This window comes from Nuphar pumila, chromosome 10, assembly GCF_984573655.1.
Source record: "Nuphar pumila chromosome 10, dmNupPumi1.hap1.1, whole genome shotgun sequence".
NCBI lineage: Eukaryota > Viridiplantae > Streptophyta > Magnoliopsida > Nymphaeales > Nymphaeaceae > Nuphar > Nuphar pumila.
The window spans coordinates 3662537-3683728 of record NC_143258.1 but is presented as its reverse complement, the minus strand read 5'-3'; the positions used below and the strand labels follow the sequence as shown (position 1 = coordinate 3683728).

The following is a 21192-nucleotide window of genomic DNA, read 5'->3' as shown; positions in this document are numbered from 1 at the left end:
AATATTGGGGAACGACAAATGATAGAAAATATTAGATGGAAGCAGTGAGCCAAAGCACGTTGATTTTAATCCGAAGAATGCGCAGAATAATTCATTTTTTTTCTCATATTTTTTTTCAGTATTTATTTGAGTTTTTTTATTTCTTGTTGGTTGTTTCATCAATAAAGATTTTTTATTTATTTATAATTTTAGATATTTTTTAGAGTTTTTTTAAGTTAAAAAAAAACTTTGAGGCTTATGCTTTACGCCTCGCCTCAGATTTTGGTGGAGCGCCTCGCTACGCCTCAACGCTACTCACAAGCTTCTTTATGTGTTATATTTTGGTAAGTTTGTGTTGTTAAGAATTGCTTTTTTATTTTTGCTTTAAAATTTACAATCTTTATGTGTTAATATATATATATATATTAACACATAAAGATTGCACCCGCACCCATGTGGCATAGGTAAAAAGTACGTCTTATTAGGATTATTGCTTGAGACAAGCCTCATCCATCTAAGGGGAAGCATCCCTATATATACAAAGGAAAGCCAATATAGTTGTTGGGAGCATCCCAACCGCTATATTTGGGCAATGCCAATATTGCCCATAACAAAAAACAGAAATTTACAAAACATAAAAAATGAAGAAAACAAAAAATATACAAAGACACTAGTGCCCCTGGTGGCACAACCTATACAGTGAAAAGACTAAAATACCCCTATTGGGTATTACCTATTACAATGATATGAACATATGTATCATACATAATTTTATATGTATTTACTATGTATGTATATATATATATGATCTCACACACACACACATATATATATATATATATATATATATATATATATATACAACTTAATCGAAAGTTTGTCAAGAAGTGAAATCTAGGTGATGAAAGAGCTTTTGTGAAAAAGTCAACTAGCTAAAATTCCGATGCTATATAAGGAAGAATAATAGTCTTCTTAAGATATTCTTCACGAACATGGTGGCAATCTATCTCAACGTGATTGGTACGTTCATGAAATGTATGATTGCCGACTATATAGATGGTGCTTTTATTATCACAACATAACCTTGAGGATATATGCACCCTCACGTCTTTCAATAATCTTCTAAACCACACAACTTTAGATGTTGTGGCGGCTATGGCCTTATACACAACTTTAGTTGTTGTTAATGACACCTTCTGTTGTTTCTTGCATTTTCAGGACACCGAGTCACCTAAAAAACACAAAAACCTGTAGTTGAGCGTTTGTCATTAGAATCTCATCTCTAGTTAGAGTCAGTATAAACAATTAATTTGAGTGAGGAGGAGGAAGACAAAACAATCCCTTCAGAAACAAAAATTTAAAAATATCTAATGATACACATAACGACACTCATGTGCACAGTGGTAGGAGAATGTTGGAATTGATTGGCGGTACAACTGCATGTGAGATATCAGGTCTGGTGATGGTCAAATATGTGAGAACCCCAATCATTTGGCAGTAAGGAGTAGGATCATCTAGATGTGTGTAATCATCTTCATTTTTTGCATTCATCACTTCAGGAGTGTTCACCATTTTCTTATCTTTTATTCCATACATATCTATGATGTCAGAAGCAAACTTGGATTGAGTTAGAAAATAGCCACGAGCAAAATATGCAACCTCAATCCCTAACCGAGCCGACTTTGAACACAAATCCAGGCTCGATCTACATAAACAAGCTGAGCTTGATCAAGCCACTAAATTCGAAAAAGCTCTTAAAAACAATATATATAAAATATGTTTGCAAAAGTATAAACAACAATTAATGTTTCTCTAACGGTCAGACTTTCAACTTTTATTGGAAAGGTCACGGTATCGAATCTGCTGCTAGTATAAGTTTTTACGTTTTATAATAATCTAGCCTGTGTTTTTAGAATATGTATTATATTTTCATCATAATAGTAAAAAATGTTCAGCCTGGCCTAACAGTGAGGCATTTGTACACATTTTGGAGAGGTTGGGGATTGAATCCCACCTCTTCAAAAGTAAAAGATATTTTTTTTTTAAAAACTTGGGTAAAGCTCGGCTCAAGCTCAGAACTGAACCGAGTCTGGACAAGGCTGTTCCAGCTTGGTTCCGAGCTCGAGTCGAACTTGGACAAGGTTTTTTTTGAGTGAGTCGAGTTTGAACAACCTAGGCTCGGCTCAAACTCAGCTCATGTGCACCCCTGGTGGCTCGGACTCGACTTCGGTGAATCCAACCTCCAGTCGCCCCCCCAGCCTGTTGCCTAGTAGTAGACGCCCCTACTAAGCCGACCTGCACCCTAGTTAGTTGAACCAGCCCTGACCCTAAGCCCAGACCTACTCTTAAACTCACCCAACCCGTGTGAACCTAGCCCTGACCACGTTTTTGTTGTTGTGAACTGTAGAAACTGGTCCAACTTGCAGACATCATATCTCCCTAACCTTTATGAGTTTAGGTCTGAAATTTGAACCATAGCTTCCCCAACGTGTCCCTAGCCTAACCTCTGAAAATCAGAATTTACCTCAAATTCCAGGAGGGAGATCTGATTTTTCTAGTGTAACATGTCAGACCCAATTCTCAGTCCAGACCTAGTCCAAACCCTAACCCGGTTCCCTGTTTCCGAGTTCATAACTCCCTACCCCCATTGAGTCTAGCCCTGCCAGGACCTTCTTCTACCTGTCCTAAACCTAGTGTCCAATTTTAAAAAATTTCTGTGCAGCCGTTTGAAAGAAATAAATTTTCTCCCAAGCTCTATCAGAACCCAACAAAACCAGTCAACCTGTGTCTACCCAATTTGACCTACCTAACCCTTGACTTGACCTAGTCCAACCTCATAGGCCCAGGAACGCAACAGTGTGCCTTTCCAGGTTGAATCATGCGGATGAGTTGAACCTTGATGGGCATTGTTCCATCCTGTTCAAGTGCCTATGGGATATCAATGCAGTAGTGTTGGATCAACATATTATCCAAATTGGATTCTTGTACTGGATCTGGGTTCGGTCCAATGAACTGTGGGCATCAAAGTTGAACATAGATGGTTCAAGTTGAACCCTATGTGTTACTCCTAAGCATAGTCACCATGTCAACAATATTTTCAAAACATTGCATTTTAAAAATAAAAATAAAATATCATATATAAAACATTTCAATAAAAAAATCACAATCATATCATGATATTTTTTATATTCAATTTTTTGATTCTTGTGAAAATGCCCAAAAAAAATACATTTTGTCTACTTGTATGAAAAACCAAATATTTTCGGAGAAGGCCACTTATTTTCAAATTCTCTCAAGAAAGACCTGTTGAGATATTGCTGAGACGTATTTTTGTGACTATGGTTCCAAGTTGTCTATGGGTCTTGTTCGGGTAGAATCTAGAAGAGCTGGATAGGGTTAGATTCTAGTGAGAATGGTGCTTCTCTATGCCTGAAACAAGAATTTAAAATTTCTATGATGTTAGGGGTTGAATTTGATGCATAGGCTGCCATTGCAGTGTTTTTATTGGTGGATTTTGTGTTTAAATCCCATACTTGTTAAAGTGTTGCTGTTACTGGAGTTTAAAAAAAGTCTTTTTTTTTAAACCTTTATCATTTTAGTGGCCCATGTGCTATAACGATACTCATGCACATATCTAGAGGGCGTTAAGTCTAGAAAAGTTGGTCTGCATCTGCACATACAGGCAGACCGTTAGTTTGAATATGTTTTTATGTATTTAGTTCAATCGTGTTCTTTAAGTCAAGAATTAAAGTTACTACATGTATCTCTTGATACTAATACGTTGCATGAGCTGTTTTGGTATTTCCGTTATCATCAATCTTGATTATTTTTTCTTTTGATTGCCATTGTGTTTGCTTCATTTATGTTATCTTAGTGAAATTCCTGTATGTTTTTTAATTTCATATTTACAGGAAAAATGGATTTATCTTGAAGGAGGATGAGGATGCTCCTCCAGGATGCCATTTTTTATTGACAGCAGTCCCTTTTAGTAAGAACATAACCTTTGGAGCTGGAGGTAATTGTTCAAATCTAGATTAAGAATTTGCTTCTCCATACATGAACTTATGTTTATTGGAAACACCATCTTTTTCACTTCACATGCTATTGCATTTACTTTTCAACAGATGTTAAAGAGCTTATTTCTGCCCTGGCTGATACTCATGGGGACTGCTCCATTTTGAGTAGCTACAAAATGGATACTTTGGATTCCATTTGTCCTTCAAGGGTGCGAGCTATGCTTGCATCACGTGCTTGCCAATCATCAATTATGATTGGTGACCCACTGAGGAAAAATGAGATGCAAAAGGTACTAATTTACTTCATTTTAAAAGCATTTTCTTGAAATATTAGGTTGAGTTTACAAGATCAGTCAAGCCGTACTGATTGGAAGGGTGTGAAGCTTTGAGGGTAAATGACAAGCAGGGTTTTCTATTCCTTTAAATGGAGTTGACACCAGGGGTATGTTTGCAATGTCTTGTGATTCTTGGATTTTCTCAAGATCTTGTGATTGTAAATCACAATCACACTACTTTCTCAAGGTTAGTAGAGCATGAGAAAAGTACAAGTTGTGATTGCCAGATATGACTGTGTTTGCCTTGAATCTTGCTAAAGTTGGTCACAAGATTAACCTTGTGACAAAAAATCACAGCTTCTACTTAGCCGTGATTGTTCATCCCCACCTTTGACCAAAGCAAACATGCCTCAGATATCTTGTTGATTTTAACGACATTTTTTACTGTGTAAAAGTCTACTCAATGTAGCTGTGGTTTTCATTATTTGATTTCTGATCATTGCTTCTTAAGGTCTTTGGGTGGGTCTCTACTATGTGTTTGCACATAAATGTTGCAATATCAATGATTGATAATGCAAAATACTTCACCCCTAAAGAACTAGGAGAGGATGAATTGGAAGACAAGACTCACTCTTGCTGCTGTCACAGATAATCAAACATTTGGCCGAACTAAAGTCTCCATGGAACTGTCCTCATGGGAGACCAACTATGCGTCATTTAGTGGACTTAACCACCATACCCAACAGGTAAAGCCCTGATGTGTTATTGCCTTTGTTATCATGTCACGGCAATTTTTTTTTTTCTCACAACAGAGTTGGGGGAAAAGGTCCCCCCCATGTCACTACAATTACTTACTATGAAATGTTTTTCCTATATCAATGGTCACTGTGTGCCAACGACTGTTTTTCCTTTTTCCTTTTATATCTTTTATGTTAATTTCTGTGTTCTTCCAGTATACCACCCTGATCAAAGAACCAGTGCGTACATCTTTCTCCAGGTGGTTGAGTGGGGACTAAAAGTTGCATCCTTGAGTTTGCAGACAATTCATTTGTTGGAAGACTATACACTAAAAGCATTCATTGAAATCAGTCAATGGATGCCAAAGATGCCTCACTTTCATGGACTTCAACCATCACACCAAGCAAGTAGAAGCAAGGCATTCTAACCTATTATTGTCATGCTTTCGTGTTAACTGTCTTAATTTGTTTATCCTGTTCTGTATGTAAATTTTTTGTCACTGTACATCATGTATTTTGTTATCCCTATTGTAAATGATTCACAATATATTGGGAAGGTTTATCTTTTGCAATCTCTATTATCCTTTTCTCTTATGATTATACGATTGAAGCTTTTGTACCAATCTACAACATTCAATCTCATCCTTAACAGTTATAATGATAATAATAATAATAATAATAACTCATCCTTACAGTTATATGTGTGGGCTAATCATCAGCAAACAAAACTGGATTTCAGCATTAGTGAGACTCTCGCATGCGTGTGTGCTTGTGGTGTTGATGCTATTTCAGGTACATGTGTGCTCTCAAAATCCATGATTGGAAGAATCAGGATTGGTTCTCTGATGTGTGGTAGGGATGACAATAGGTTGGGCTGGTCTGAAGCCAGTTTGGTCAACATGTCATCTGGGAGAAACGCTTGGTCTAGCTGACTCTCACCATGCTTGGGCTGAGCCTGTCCCAATCGAGCCTGGGCCCAACTTCCAAGATGGGACTGCTCTGTAGGGGTGGACCAATTCCTGGTCAAATCGGGCTTGGGCTGAAATTTGACAGTGAAGCACATTCAGGAGGGGTTTCATTGCCTAGGATCTGACCCAAGGGTCTAATCTGGAGTGAGGCCATGTTAGATCCTTGTTTTGCAAACACTGAATCTCAAAGCCCCCACATTGGATCGGGTGATCTGCCTAAAACACATTTTGTGTTTCGAAATCAGCCTTTATCTTTGTGTAATGATGACATCAGCACTTTTTGGTGCACCCTACTGTTTGCACAATGAATGGTGGTGATGAAGGCCACGGCCGGTGGTAATTTCAGAACATAAGAAAATTGTGCTTTGGCATATCACCTGATCCAACTTCGATTCGGGGATCTCTAGCCCACAGGTCTGCGAAGGTTAAAAATCATCTTTTGAAGACCTTTACACCATTCAATTCAACACGACTCATCGGGGTGCATCCGAACTCAGCCCCAATAACTTGCAGTTGGGTTTGGGTCGCGTCAAGAAAATGGAATCCCAGATCAGATGCGTATAACCTACAGTATTTAATTTGCTTTAAAGTGCATACAAATTTCTCGGGCCGTCTGGGTTGGGTCAGATATCTGGCAAAAATCAAAGCTCGAAACTGATCCACATAGGGCAAGATTTGAGATTTTTTTCTTGCTGGAAAATAAAAACCAGTATTTATGACGCTGTTAAACAAAATGGGATTGAAAACTTTAGTGTGGGAAAAGGTGTAGGTGACTGGATTTTGGCCAAAACTATAACAATTATTCCACTTCTTTAGTTCCAAAGTGTTTTGAGTCTGCACCTCTAAGGGAGAGTAGATATGGATTTGAAGCGTTCAAGAGGAGAGATGCAGTAGCACCTACCCTTGCTTGTCTGCAATCACTCTTGTAGTCATGGGCTCTGTTTCGGAGCCGGTGATGGGGCGGAGATGAGAGGGGTGATGGGAGTGGAGAAGAAAATGGGTGATGATAGCGGGGTTATCAAGTACATCCTTGTGAGGATGTAGTTGAAAAAGGCCCATCTCCACTCCTTGTCACCCTTCTCATCTCTCAAAACCTGGCTTCCAAACATCAATGAAGGTAAATTGGGTATGTAGTATTCATTAACTCCCCATCTCCACTCCCGTCACCCTTCTCATCTCTCAAAACCTGGCTTCCAAACATCAACGAAGGTAAATGGGGTATATAGTACTATTCACTAACTCCCCATCTCCCGTCCCACCACCGGATCCCAAATAACCAACGGGGCTCCGCTTGTCTGGTAGGAGCAGCTAGTGCACATCACCTTGTGTTGAAAGGTTGCAGGCTCAAAACCCAATGGTATAGTTGTATAACTGGTATGGGTCGGTTTCGTGCTAACCCCAGCTTGCCTATCAAAAAGAAAGAAAGAGAGAAATAGCCCCCCACAAAAAATTGAGTAATTTTCTTGCAACAGATGAAGCAAAAGGTTTCTTACTTGGCGGGCCTCATGGGGGCACACATTCACATGACAATACCATTTTCATATGAAAATATGTTCATAAAACCAGTAATGGCCGCGCTTGAAACAAACGGGCCCTAAAGAGAAGATAGAGATGGGTTGAAGACCAAGGGAATAGTTGGTGGCTAACAGTTGGTTGTAAATGTTCAAATGGAACAAATTTGTGGGATCCTTGATCCAAATCTAACACATTATTCTATCATTTGAATTTTCAAAGATCCGGATGTAATCGAAAAGGGTACCACCTTGCGTGAACGGACTCTTGAATTCAGATTCGGGCTAGCATCTTTACTGGGTCTACATTCAAATCCATATTAAATCCGATCTGTTGACAAGTTTAATATGTAAATCCCCTGTTTACCCATGCATTGTCAAGCAGATCGGATTGTATGGATGCCTTTACTATGGTTTATTAGGAGAAATCATGTTTCACATCTTTTACCAATTCGGATCTGAAAAACTCATTCATATAGTGATTTGATACCATTTAAAGCATCCATTTTTTCCATTATTAATGCGGCACGTGGGGGCATGCACACACACATGCACTCGATGCTGTTTTTCTAGAGCGTGAACGGCTCAAAAAAAAAACAGTGGATTCCAGCATCGATAGAATCCATGGTAGTCATGCCATTTATAGCATACATGAGGGCTCCTACATCTATCAACCAACCTAAGAAATGACAAAAAAAATACTTAACAAAACATGACCTAGGACCAGTAGAGCAAATTTTCTCATTCCCAACAGTATTACCTGTGGATGGTGCAGAAATACCAAATTTCTTCTTTTTCAAATTGAGACGTATACATCATTTGTTTCAACTCCTTGTGATGGAATGCACCTTATGGTGCTCATCTCAATGTCAGAAATGCTGCAAGAATGGTATAGGCCACCTCACTAAACATTGGCCTCACTGCAACCAACACCACATCATATGCAACTCTACTTTATTCTAGTCTCTTCAGCCATAATCTAATCTAAGGTCTAACTCAACGATGAAAAAAGCCACTATAAACTATAGCAATTCTTGCATTATCATGTTCAAGATGTAAATACATAAGAAACTCAAACACACGATTGCTCTTGCTTTTATCCTCTTCAGTCGAACAAGTTTTGTGCCATTTTCCATATTTTTCGGTTGTCTTCGCATTCTGTGCAAGTGTTGCATCTCTGTATGAAATGCTTAGATGAACATGTCCCCTTGCCCCAATGATTTTAACTCTTAGCCACTTATATAAGTTATAACACTTGCTTAAAGAAAATTTCATGCATCTTTGGCATCCTCCAACTTTGCCAGGTTAACGGTTATTACTTATTCAACCAACCTAAGTAGCCAAGACTTGTGGATTATTCATCTTCCAATCTTCATATCCCACCTCTCCAACCTTCAATCAGCTTTATGGTTCTCCAGATGTGTATTTTCACCTTCTAAGGTCCAATCCTATTTTTCTGATTTTCTCTGGATGCTATCTCAAGTGAAGTCATGAAGGAGAGGAAGAAAGAAGGTCGTTATTGGGTTGCACTAATTATTACTTCCAACACTTAAGAAAATTACGGAGAAACACCCTTTAGTAAGGCTACATTACAATGAGTAGAATCTGAAAAATGAAAAAACGCCCACAACAAAGGTATGATTACAGATATGCACACAAAAAATATGAAACTGACATCGATGTTCCTATTGATCATTTTCACACAGATGACTACTAGTTCTACTGTTCATTTTCACACATACGACTACTAGTTCCAATAGGTCATTGATCCAAAATAGCTTCAGGAAAAGAATCTTCAGTTCATGAAGAAAATGCCATGAAACTCAACACACAAAAGGCAAATAGTTCAATGCTATACACTAGAATGAGTCCCTTTCGAGTTCCAAGAAACTTGATCACGTTGCTTCACAATGAAATCAAGTCGAGTCCAGACAATATGGAAAAGCACTTGAGGTAACAAAGCAAAAAAGTCGTCAGATTATATAAAACAAATGATACTACATCAAGTACTCAATGAAGCCTAAATGAAGCCTCACTCCCATACTCTTCTACCAGATAAAACTGCTACTAAAATCGTTACACGGAAAACCCTCATAGAAGTGTACCTTTTAGAAATCATTATCACATGGCCTAGGATCACTTATTCGTGCACATAGGGTAGGAAATAACTCAGCATGCTTTGGTACAAGAAAAATCATCAGCCTCAGCAAGTAGAAAGAAAGCTCACAATAGAATAATGATCCTCAGTTACTGCCCATTACTGTTTGGATTATCTGGAGAATTGCCACCTGCATCTGTAAATGGAACTCAGCTTGAAGAAACCATTAAATTAAAAACTACGATAATGCACAAGCAATGCTAAAAAACAAAGTACTGATTACCTTCTCCATCAGCAGGAGCATACACAGATCGCCTTGCCCGTGCTTCCTGATGTGTAGGCTACATACCACACATAAAAGAACGTGTGATGCACTGAATAGGAATAGATGTTCAAACAAAACAAGGTGAGCTTACAACTTGTCCATGTGTTCTATTTTTGAGATGCTAATATGTGATACAACTGAACATATACCCTTACAAGTAGATGAGGAGCATGTTCGCTGTTCAAAGAACATGATCTAGAACTCAAGTGTGAATAATTTGTTAATTTGGACCCCTAATTCCAAGCTTCACTACTTAACATGGAAAACAGTCGCCATCTGCCCAAAAGCAATATGCAAATAGACATGAATACACACAGGAACTAGTTTCTGTTGATAGGACTACCATCCCCTAAAATTGTATTCATCTGAATCTCTTTCAGTTCCCTTTCCTATTTTATTACCTAATAGCTTTTTAAATATCAGTCTAAATTTTAAAATTCCTATTTTTTTGTTGTCCTAATTGGACTCTAATCTTATCATGCATCACACCCGTCCCTCTCATGTGCATTATACCCCTCATCTTCTGACATACTCCGTGCTCACACATCTTACACCCCTCACATGTCAAATGACATTTTGCATTTTGCACCAATCTAACCCCACTTCCAACTTTAGTACACACACATACACACACACACACATACCAAAAAAGCAGTCTCTGCAACTTGGTTCTATTCAATTTTAATAACAAAACACAAAAAAAGGAAAAAAAACTCCCTAAGACAGCCAAAGAACTAACTTCTAGTCCATGTATGCATGTTAAGCTTGTATAATTTACAAAAAGTCACTTAACTTATAAGCTACTTATAGAGAGCTGCCTAATAGTTCCATAATTACGTCCAACTGCCCACTTTTATAACTTATGTTACAAGGACACTTGGTCTTAAAATCATTCAGTTCCAAATAACTAAAACGTGCTCATTATTGATTTGTTTAAGAAAAGGCCATAAAATGACATAAGGTGAGTTGTTTTATTTAAAAAAAGGAAAAAATATCATTCTATACCACAGGCGGGTATTTCATGCATGTAAAGAGATTTAATGTAAGTTATGTAACAATCCAAACATCGACCATCTTTTTGCAAATACCAGATAAGTTAGATGGTTTTTTGTAAAATTACTCTAATTTATAAGAGCAGCCTATTCCTTGTATTGTAATCCATCTGTGGTTCTATTCAATTGAAAGCTTCAATCATGTGCCCCTTGTTAGTTCTTGTTTCTAAAGAAACAGAGAAATTACCTTAGAATTTTTTAGTTTAGCAAAAATTCATTTTCCAAATTGCTTGCACTCAGGACAATTCTTCAGAAAACATGAGTGACTAGCAAGTTTTGTTTGAAAATTAAAATGAGCACCTGTAGAATAAATGTTTTACATGCATACCTGCAATTTTGGCCGAAGAGCCTCTGGTGGTCCCTTCTTTTGATCCCCAGATGCTCCTTGCTGTCGGTTTTGAACATTAGACAGCTCATCATGATAAGTTTAAAACATATAAGATGTATCATTAAAGAGGCTTATGGCAGATAATACTCAATAAGAGACAGGAAATACCTTGCCCAATGCCCAATCAGCAGAATCAAAGAAGGCACGTTCATGGTCCTGGTTCATAGAGAATGAGTCAATATAAAGTTTCCATGGTCCAAAATGAAAGGAACCAACCAACATGAACAAAAAAAAAACATTAAAAAGAGGGAAGAAACTTTAAGAAAGCGTGATGGTGGAAGAAACTTTAAGAAAAAAATATCTCCTGGAAAATATCTAGTAAGAGAATTTAATTGAACAAAGATACCTTGGAAATCAATGGAGGTTTCTTGGGTAAAATTCCTCCGTACTTCTTCTTGATCATTTCCTCCTATGAAAGAAAGTTTCTTAGTCCAGTGTATCCGCAGAACATTTTCATCAATGCAAAATAAAAAAGTATGATACAATGAAAACCAAGCAAATGAGATTCTGCAGTGATATACCTCATCGATATTGGCGCTTGCAGACTCATTGTTGTCCTCCATATATTCTTGTTCATTGGCATCAAGATCCTTCACGCCAGACATGCTGTGTTATTCCTTTTCAATCTACTTTCTAAGCATTGAGGAAAAACACAGTCAATTTTTGGAGTAACTTACACGCAAATCTTATAAAGACCATGACTCACATATAACTGGACCAACACAATTACACCAGAAATTACACAACTAGCAAGACAAGACATGCCTTAGTCTGCACTCCACAGGCAAACAGACTAAGAAAAACAGGGAGAAGACAAGACCCCTGGTTGGAAAAGCAAATAGCACTTTATATTTGGAGTTATATAAGTGATTGACAATATTTGAATCATTTCTGCAGGAGAATGCAAAAATACAGTAGCAAACAAAATAAGAAGAAAGAAACCAAAAAAAGGCGGAATGGATGAAACAACCATGGAGCAGAGACCAGTGTGAGGAAAAGGCTTGGAACCTCAATTGTAAGAGTAGCTGGATAAAATAGATAAACACTTGTACAAGTAAAAAATAACAAAGACAAAAATGAATGCATAGGCAGGAAAACTTAACTTCACTGTAAGATGCCTTGGTAAATGCTACAAGGCACAACAATATCTTTTCATGTTTAGACAACAACTCATGCCTGAATTACTAATAACAACTATTGTAACTTGAGAATTATCCTTAAAAAGGAGAAATTGGAAAAACGACAATGAGACAATCACTCATATTTATCTAGCACCCATTCTTGATCTTCACAAGCTATGTGATCAATTCACCCAAGAGTGGGGAAAGTGGTCCCTCAGAGCATAACATTTCTAATCATATCAAAACTAGAGCAGAGGACAAACAAGAATTCAACCACTCAAGAGACCATCACAAATGACAGTTTTCAAGAGAATTCCCCTCTTGTACTAAATTTCAAGAGAAAAAAGGGGATCATCAAATGAATCTTCATTTAATATAATGGTTATGGAAATTAGAAAGGGAAAAGTAATTTCCATTTCAACAAAAATCAGAGGATTTCCTCTACTTATGCTAATTTAAGTAACAACAAGAAAAAACAGCATCAAGTGAGACCAGTGAGGAAAACAAATGAACAAAAAAGAATAAATTTTGATTAGAATAGGATAAAAATAAAGAAAATAGTGGCCAAATCTTAAAAAATAGGAAAAGCAAATCAGTTGAAATATAGAAAAGATAAAATCAGTCTGTAAATGCACGCATAACAAAATAAGTCATAATGCTTCTTAATGAACTTAGTTCATGTGACAGCATCTTATTTTTCCATTATTGTGTTTCAAATATTTGGGATCTATCATTCAAAAGTATGGAGAAATTGATGGAGATGTAAATCATAGGATAAAGGTTGGGTGGATGAAATGGAAAAGTGCAACTGGAGTGTTGTGCGATCGTAGAATGTCATTGCGGTTGAAGGGAAAGTTTTATAGGACGACTATTAGGCCTGCTTTACTATATGGTACGGAATGTTGGGCTGCCAAGAGACATCATATTCAAAAAATGAGTGTAGCTGAGATGCGTATGCTGAGATGGATGTGTGGAAATACAATAAAAGATAAGATTCAGAACGAGGAGATACGTAAGAAGGTAGGCGTTGCACCCATTGAAAATAAGATGAGAGAGAACCGTTTACGGTGGTTTGGACATATTCGGCGAAGGCCTAATGATGCTCCAGTTAGAAGGATGGAGAAATGGGAAAATATATTAGTTAAAAGAGGTCGGGGTAGGCCTAGGAAGACATGGATGGAGGTGATAGGAAAGGATATGAATGCTTTGAACCTCACCAAGGACATGGCATTGGATAGAAATGATTGGAGGAGAAGGATTCATGTGGAAGACCCATAATGATTTTATTTTTTGGTTCATATCGCCGACCCCAATTATTTTGGGATGAAGGCGTAGTTGTTGTTGTTGTTGTTGTATTGAATACTAGAGAGACAACTTCATGAAAGTAATTTCTATATAAGAATGAGGATGAGGGTGGAAATATCCAATACACACAAAGAACAAGCAAATCAACGAAACATCCTTAGCGCCTTGCAACACACTTTTAGGCACCTTCTGTATATATAGAATTCATATGCCACAAAAACACTGAGCACAACATGGATACATGAATAGTTTCACAAACAGTAGAAACATTCTTGAAGGTGATCTGCATCAGGGAAGAACAAAAAGTAATGAAGCTAACTTATAAATTGTGAAAGCTTAACTACCAAAGTTACGTAGAAAATAATAACTTAAACTAAGGCCAAAAAGTTCCCTAAGCAATGAAATAAATAATGAAGTACGCCGCAAAACCAGCTCAAATTTCACAAATAGCAAAGAAAACTGAAAATCACGAAGGACCAAATATTTTCAATTAAAAAAAACTCCAGTAAAAATTCGAAGATTAGAACAATAAATATATGTGAAATACATCCTTAAAAAATTCACCATTCCAAGGGGGAAACTCTATCACAAGAAATCTAATTCTTCTGAGTTTTTATTCATACACGCTTCACACATCAATTAAACAGTTTTAGATAAAAAAAGAAAGTCAAATCCAAACCATCCAAGACTAGAAGCAGAAGCATTCAACATTTCTGAGCGTTAAAAATAATCAAGAAAATTAGCATTGAGACAGACATAAGATAATATCCTGCATTAAAAGATGTATAGCGACCACAGAAAGTCTAGGTTCAATTTCTTCACATCAAGAAAAGAAATCATGAGAATACAATTCCTAGATTACAACAATTCTGCTTATCCGTAGAAAACAAGCATAAGAAATCCTTGGAATTCTTTCTGCCACAACGAGCTCTATATACAAACAAAAGAAAAAAGAAAAAGATCGCAAAAACAAAAGAAAATCTAAATCATCAGCAAAACAAGTTCCGAGCGCAAAACATACAGTTGAATCGCAATCTTACAAGATCCACAGAGATTTACATCTTACTAGCGCAAAATCAATCCCATTTCATCCAAGAATCACATTATCACGCATCAGATAACACAAATCAACCGGATATCTTCCGATCGGACGCGTCAAAACCCAAGAAACACAATCTCTGTCCATTTCGAAGCCATAAACACGCGAAAAAAAAACTGAAAAATACAAGAATCAAGATTTAAACAAGAAAAACGAGAAGAAGAATCAAACTAAGCTTACTCTGGTGATGATGCAGAGAACCTCGACCAGAAGGGCGATTCTCAGAGCGAGAAAAACTGAACGAGTCTCGAGAATCTCAATCCGCAGAGATCGGTAAGAAAGCGAGAGACGACGAGGGAGCCGCAGAAACGGAAGAGGATGGATTGATCGAGGAGGAGGAGGGACGGAAGGAACGAGGAGGGAGAGGAGCGAGTCGGCCTTAAATAGGGGAAGCCGTTGAGGACCTCTCTCTCTCTCTCTCTGTCCAAACTGGAAGAACGCGGAGAGAGGGAGAGAGGAGGCCTCGCTTGCTCTGGTGATGACGCATGTCGCAGCGCTTTAGAAAGCGCCAACGAGTGGGGTGCCTCTTCCACCTCGAAGTGGGCAGGCGGGCCCCACCTGTGCTTCGTCTGAGGCGTCGGATCTTCGATGGACGGCTGGAGTCAAACAGTTCCTTTGTTTCGCTAGCCGCGGGAAGGGATGTCTTTGGTACGCACATGGACACGGTATCAATGAGTTGAAACTCTATTCGATCTGACACGACACGGTAAATGTGATGCAAAATAAAAAAAAATCCTTACATATTTTTTTGACCCTTTCAAACGAGACACGTTTTTGTTGAGAAAGTTTTTCTAAAAAGTATATTTTTTTATAGAAAATATTCTTTCATAAAGGGGTGAATAAATGTTTTTTACCAAGAAAAATTTGTTTTTACACTCCATAGCACCCATCTCATCATCACCCACCTCCTCCTCTCATTATTTTCACATTTTTTCACTTTGTTTTTTTCATGCTATACAAACAAGCGAAAAACTTTCTTTTAGAAAACTTCTCATATCAAAAACTCTCATAAACAAAACTTTTTTTTCCTATGAGAGTTTTTCTCTTCCAAACGTTAAAGATCGGCCTTTGCATCATGGAATTCTAATGTATGAGCACATCTTTTCGGCGAATCATAAATTCAACTGCTGTAATTTTTTCAACTTAAAAAAATATATTTTTATGTCTAAAAAACATGATCCAATGGCTTATCTTTACTAAATCAAACAAGTATAGCACATCTACTGAGTCAATTGAGTCCAAACAACTGGCACCTATCAGTTTCAACTCATCTACTGATATTGCATGGAGGTGCATAAGACTTGTATCAAGAGACCCCACTTAAATAGTTAGGATGAGTTGGTAGACTACTAATAATGTTTGGACCTTCAAACTTGGAAAGCTTTTATGATCAATGAAGATTTGATTCCTTTGTAATGTGAGGATGAAAGTATTTGTCACTAGGTACACTTTGCTAGCCTTTTTGAAAAAAAGAAGAAAGAATTCAAAGTCAAGTGAATCTTAAGTTTTGAATTAATGGCCAACCCAAATGACTCCTTTTCTTTCAAAATTGAGCAATCATTATATCCTTTTATGTGATGGTTATGAGTATGCTCAAAGGAAGTGAGAAGTGAAAGCGGTTTGGAATCTCAATTTCTATAATAAATGAAAATCTAGGCTTCCAGTCCTTAGAAATTAGGTTCTCATTACTGGGTATCTCAATTCACAGCACGTTTGTTTCATACAGTTTTCATGGAAATTCGCTGAACCAACATTCTTTTCCCTTCCTATTCCATTGTTACGAGTGAAACAAAATCAAATCATCATGATAAAAAAAAGTGCTATGTTGGCTAGGGATGGCAGTGGACTTGGGGAAAACATGTTCCCGCCCCGCCTCGTTTGGACCGGGGATGAAGGACATGAAACGAGGATGGAGGTTAAAATCAAAACTCGTGCAGGGATAGAGGCGGGTATGAACTTACGTTCCCCCCCCCGCCTTGTTCTCATTCCGATCCCCGCATTTTTTCGCCCAGCCCCGTCCCCAATCCTTCTTTAGGGATGGCAATGGACCAAGGAAAAATGGGCCCCCGCCCCCACCTCGCCCTATTTGGACCGGGGATGAAGGACATGAAACGAGGATGGAGGTTAAAATCAAAACTCGTGCAGGGATAGAGGAGGGGATGAACTTACGTTTTCCCCCACCCCGCCTTGTTCTCATTCTAAGCCCAACATTTTTTCACCCAGCCCCGTCCCCAATCCTTCTTTAGGGATGGCAATGGACCAAGGAAAAATGGGGCCCCGCCCCACCTCGCCCTATTTGGATCGGGGATGAAGGACATGAAACGAGGATGGAGGTTAAAATCAAAACTCGTGCAGGGATAGAGGCGGGGATGAACTTACGTTTTCCCCTACCCCGCCTTGTTCTCATTCCGATCCCCGCATTTTTTTTCCGCCCAGCCCCTGTCCCCAATCCTTCTTTAGGGATGGCAATGGACCAAGGAAAAATGGGGCCCCGCCCCACCTCGCCTTATTTGGACCAGGGGTGGAAGACATGAAACGGGAATGAAGGTTAAAATCAAAACCCATGCGGGGATGGAGGGCATGATTTTGAGACGGGGCGTGAGTGAAGACCTCCCCCGCTCCAGTCCACTGCCATCCCTAATGCTGGCACAAGTGGACTCCAGTTTTTCCACCCCTTGCAGCTTTTCATGTGCAAGTCCTTTCATACCTCCCTTCTTACAAAAGCATTCTCATGAAAAGACGGAGCTGGCAGGATTTTTTTAAAAATCTGTACCAAATGCTCACCAAAGGCCTTTGGCCTTCATGGGAATGAAATAAACAGGCCCTTATGTGAGAATCTAAAATCTCATGACTGAGAATCCTGATTCTTATGTGCGAGAATCTTGATTCCTTATAAATCTCAATTCTCTTGAGAATCTCGACTTTCAAGTTCATAAGGTTTCACATATCTCGTCCTAAATGATTTTTTTCATCTCATGTCCTATTGGCTTCACTCATCTTGAGTTCATAAAATTTTGAAAACAACTACTTTTCCATTTCAATTCCTGAACTATTTTACAAATTTTTGGTTTCTGTTGGAAACTAAAACTGATCGTTGGGATGTAAACCTCAGCTTTAGTAGTAAATTTAGAAGTAATTTTTTATGACTTACTGCTGATCATCCATCTCAACATTTCTTGAGATGGGCACCGTACCCATCTCAAGAAGTGCCAAGATGTATATCTGTTAGGCTGATTGGTGCATGCCCACCATGCAGCGACTCTGCATATAATGTGAAGTCTTAAATTTATGTGTAAGATCCTTTCAATCTGAATGAATGGCCTCTCAAAAGACTTCAATGCAAAAAGAAAGGAAATGGCAATTACAAAAATTACCAGAAGTGAAAACCCATAAAATATTTCAGATATGCAAGACCCAATGTAACCCATTGTTCGAGAATGATAAAGAATCTGCCATTTACAGTCTCTCTCTCTCTCTCTCTCTCTCTCTCTCTCTCTCAGCAAGGTAAGAAACAGGCAATGATAATGATGGCCTTCATTGATGTGGATGGAATCTTGTACAATTTGTTTCATCTACACAAACAACTGTGAACGCATCACTGTCTTACTTTCAAGATTTTAAAAGCAGCTAGCCATGCTGCATGAGTATAGTGATCATATGATAGCACTTTTGAATGGATGAGAGCTATGTCACAAGGACACGACATTTTTTAGTATCCCTGGCAACACGATTTGACAGGTACAGTGAATATTTTAATATTTGTATTTTGTTTTATTTCAATAAAAATGTATTTTTAATGTTAAAAATACCAAAAAAATAGTTTTTTATTGATTAAAAAATTAAAAAAACAGGCCCTTGCATCCTATTTTTTGAACTATCGAATCGAATCTGTGTCCACGTATCTTTGTGATATAGGATGAGAGAGTGCAGCTGTTAACATTTACCTATGTCACAAGGACACGGAAAGGATACCGGACACTTCATTTTAAGAATAGTATGAAAGGAAGCACGACCCGGAGAGTAAGATGCAGTGTCCTTTATCCTTAACAACGGGGGCTCAGCTTGTTTGGTAGGAGCAGTTAGTGCATGTCACCATGTGTTGGGATGTTGCAAGTTCAAAACCCAATGGTATGTTGTGTAACTGGTGGGGGTCTGCCTAACCCCAGCTTACCTATAAAAAAAATGATGCAGTAGTTACTAAACTGCCTCAATTAATTATTGGCCGTTTAAATGTCATTTAGGCTCTGTTTGGAAGTCTCCCATTGAGATAGAAACACCACAAACACCATTTCCATGTGTTGCCATTAGAAAAATATGGTGTTGAGGATGAAGTTACCCAAAGCATCATCTTGTGAATGGTGTGAATTACCAATGCAGTGTTTTGGCAACGCCACTGCTCCCAAACAGCAGAGAGCATGAGAGCACTGGGGATTCCCTTGCAACTCGGTCAAAGCTCCTAAACAGAGACTTAAATGCAACAGCTAGAGTTGAACTGCTGATGTTTTGTGCACCAAACTCAAATTCTGAGGTGTTCAGTGCAACCGATGACAGACCAACTTGCACCGACCTAACAATGGAAACATTCAGAGAAACACAAATGCAATCTCTTTTATATTTTTTCGATCACTTACCACTTTTTTCGGAATCAGAATTCTTGGTGTAAAACTCTTCAAGATACTGCACTTCCACTGGCTTAGAAACACAAATGCAAGATGTCCAAGAAACCTCGGACAATCACATATGCACCTTAACCAGGTGAGCTGGCCCTTGGTGGGTGAGGGAGGATCAGGTGCAAGTGTGATCTAGTGTGCTGCTGAACCTGATCACGGTGATCAGGTGCAGCAACACACTAAAAGTGTGCAATCACATTGTACCTGATCCTCCCTCGACCTAATTATGATAGACCCATCATCTTTTCCCAAATCTCCTTTAACCAAAGAAATAGAAGCTCGAGAAGAGAGACCTGCAACTTAGCTCACCCACTCATTCCTTCCAAAACTGGTCGGACACCCGCTTTAAAAATGGATTATAAACCGGAACCCCTTTATATCTGATATATTTTCATACCCAACCCAATTAGTTTCCAGCTATATGTACCCAAACCAACCCAAAACCAGAATTCATCTTTTACTAGAACCCATATCAGTCCCAAATCGTTTTAGACCCAACTTAGTTAGTCATTTAAATTATATACATGAATCAACCCAAAACCTAAATACACAAACCATTCCATGCCCCACCCATTAGAGAACTTACTAAATTCATGCCTCAACTGATTCTACCCTACCCAACTCGACCCTAGTTAGATTTCATTTGCCTCATCTTTTTATATATAAACATCAAGATCAAGTTTTCCTATCAAGTTTGAAACCATTCTTGTATAAACTAAACCAATTTATACATGAATAGTTATGGATCAAAAAATACCAAATTCATTTCATGCCTGAAACCAAACACACGAGTTAGGGCTTGGGTCTAACTTCTACAACAACAAACAACAACAACTACGCCTTCATCCCAAAACAATTGAGGTCGGCGATATGAACCAAAAAAGAAAATCACACTGGGTCTTCCACATGAATCCTTCTCCTTCAATCATTTCTATCCAATGCCATGTCCTCGGTGAGGTTCATAGCATTCATATCTTTTCCTATCATCTCCATTCATGTCTTCCTCGGCCTACCCCGACCTCTTTTAACTAATATATTTTTTTCATTTCTCCATCCTTCTAACTGGAGCATCATTAGGCCTTCGCCGAATATGTCCAAACCACCGTAAACGATTCTCTCTCATCTTATTTTCAATGGGTGCAACACCTACCTTCTTACGTATATCCTCGTTATGAATCTTATCTTTTATTATATTTCCACACATCCATCTAAACATACGCATCTCAGTTGCACTCATTTTTTAAATATGATGTCTCTTGGCAGCCCAACATTCCGTACCATATAGTAAAACCGACCTAATAGTCATCTTAAAAAACTTTCCCTTCAACCGCAATGGCATTCTACAATCTCACAACACTCATATTGGTTCATATTCATAGGGTGTGACTAAGTTTTTATGTGGGTCGTCACTGGCCTACCGCAACCCTCCTCCTTTATCCGGGCTTGGGACGGGCAGTGTATAACTAAAACTTCTAGACATTATAAAAAAAACAAGCCAGACTAAAATTTGATCCACTTATACCTGTCTCAATTTATACCACAAACCCAATTAAACCATATGGGGTTATAATTTAAGACATACGTGCCAGGTTCTGGTCTAATTTATAGACTTGCTTCAATTAATGAGACCAAACCCCAACCTAATCCC

At 38.2% G+C, this 21192-nt stretch overlaps 2 protein-coding genes across 3 annotated transcripts in view; one reads left to right on the top strand and one right to left on the bottom strand.

The window, feature by feature from the left end:
- The window catches only part of PMS1 (DNA mismatch repair protein), a 44481-nt gene extending 38804 nt beyond the window's left edge, over positions 1-5677 (top strand). The window contains exons 9-12 of the mRNA XM_090019911.1: positions 3891-3994; positions 4104-4285; positions 4919-5016; positions 5310-5677. Of these exons, the coding sequence (XP_089876037.1) occupies positions 3891-3994; positions 4104-4285; positions 4919-5016; positions 5310-5340 (415 nt within the window). The 3' untranslated portion in view covers positions 5341-5677. The remainder of the gene's footprint in view (positions 1-3890; positions 3995-4103; positions 4286-4918; positions 5017-5309) is intronic.
- Positions 5678-9443: 3766 nt separating this feature from the next.
- LOC149823283 (uncharacterized) lies at positions 9444-15375 on the bottom strand. 2 transcript variants are annotated; one of them, XM_090020008.1, is made up of 7 exons: positions 15055-15375; positions 11871-11982; positions 11696-11758; positions 11458-11505; positions 11290-11349; positions 9868-9925; positions 9444-9780 (listed from the first exon to the last, which is right to left on the bottom strand). In XM_090020008.1, exons 2-7 carry the CDS (start codon positions 11952-11954, stop codon positions 9734-9736), a joined length of 360 nt encoding a protein of 119 aa, XP_089876134.1. In that variant the 5' UTR covers positions 11955-11982; positions 15055-15375; the 3' UTR covers positions 9444-9733. The 2 variants fall into 2 exon arrangements, with proteins under 2 accessions (XP_089876134.1, XP_089876135.1); XM_090020009.1 differs by having other exon boundaries at positions 9593-9774; positions 15055-15374.
- Between the last annotated feature and the right edge of the window lie 5817 nt (positions 15376-21192).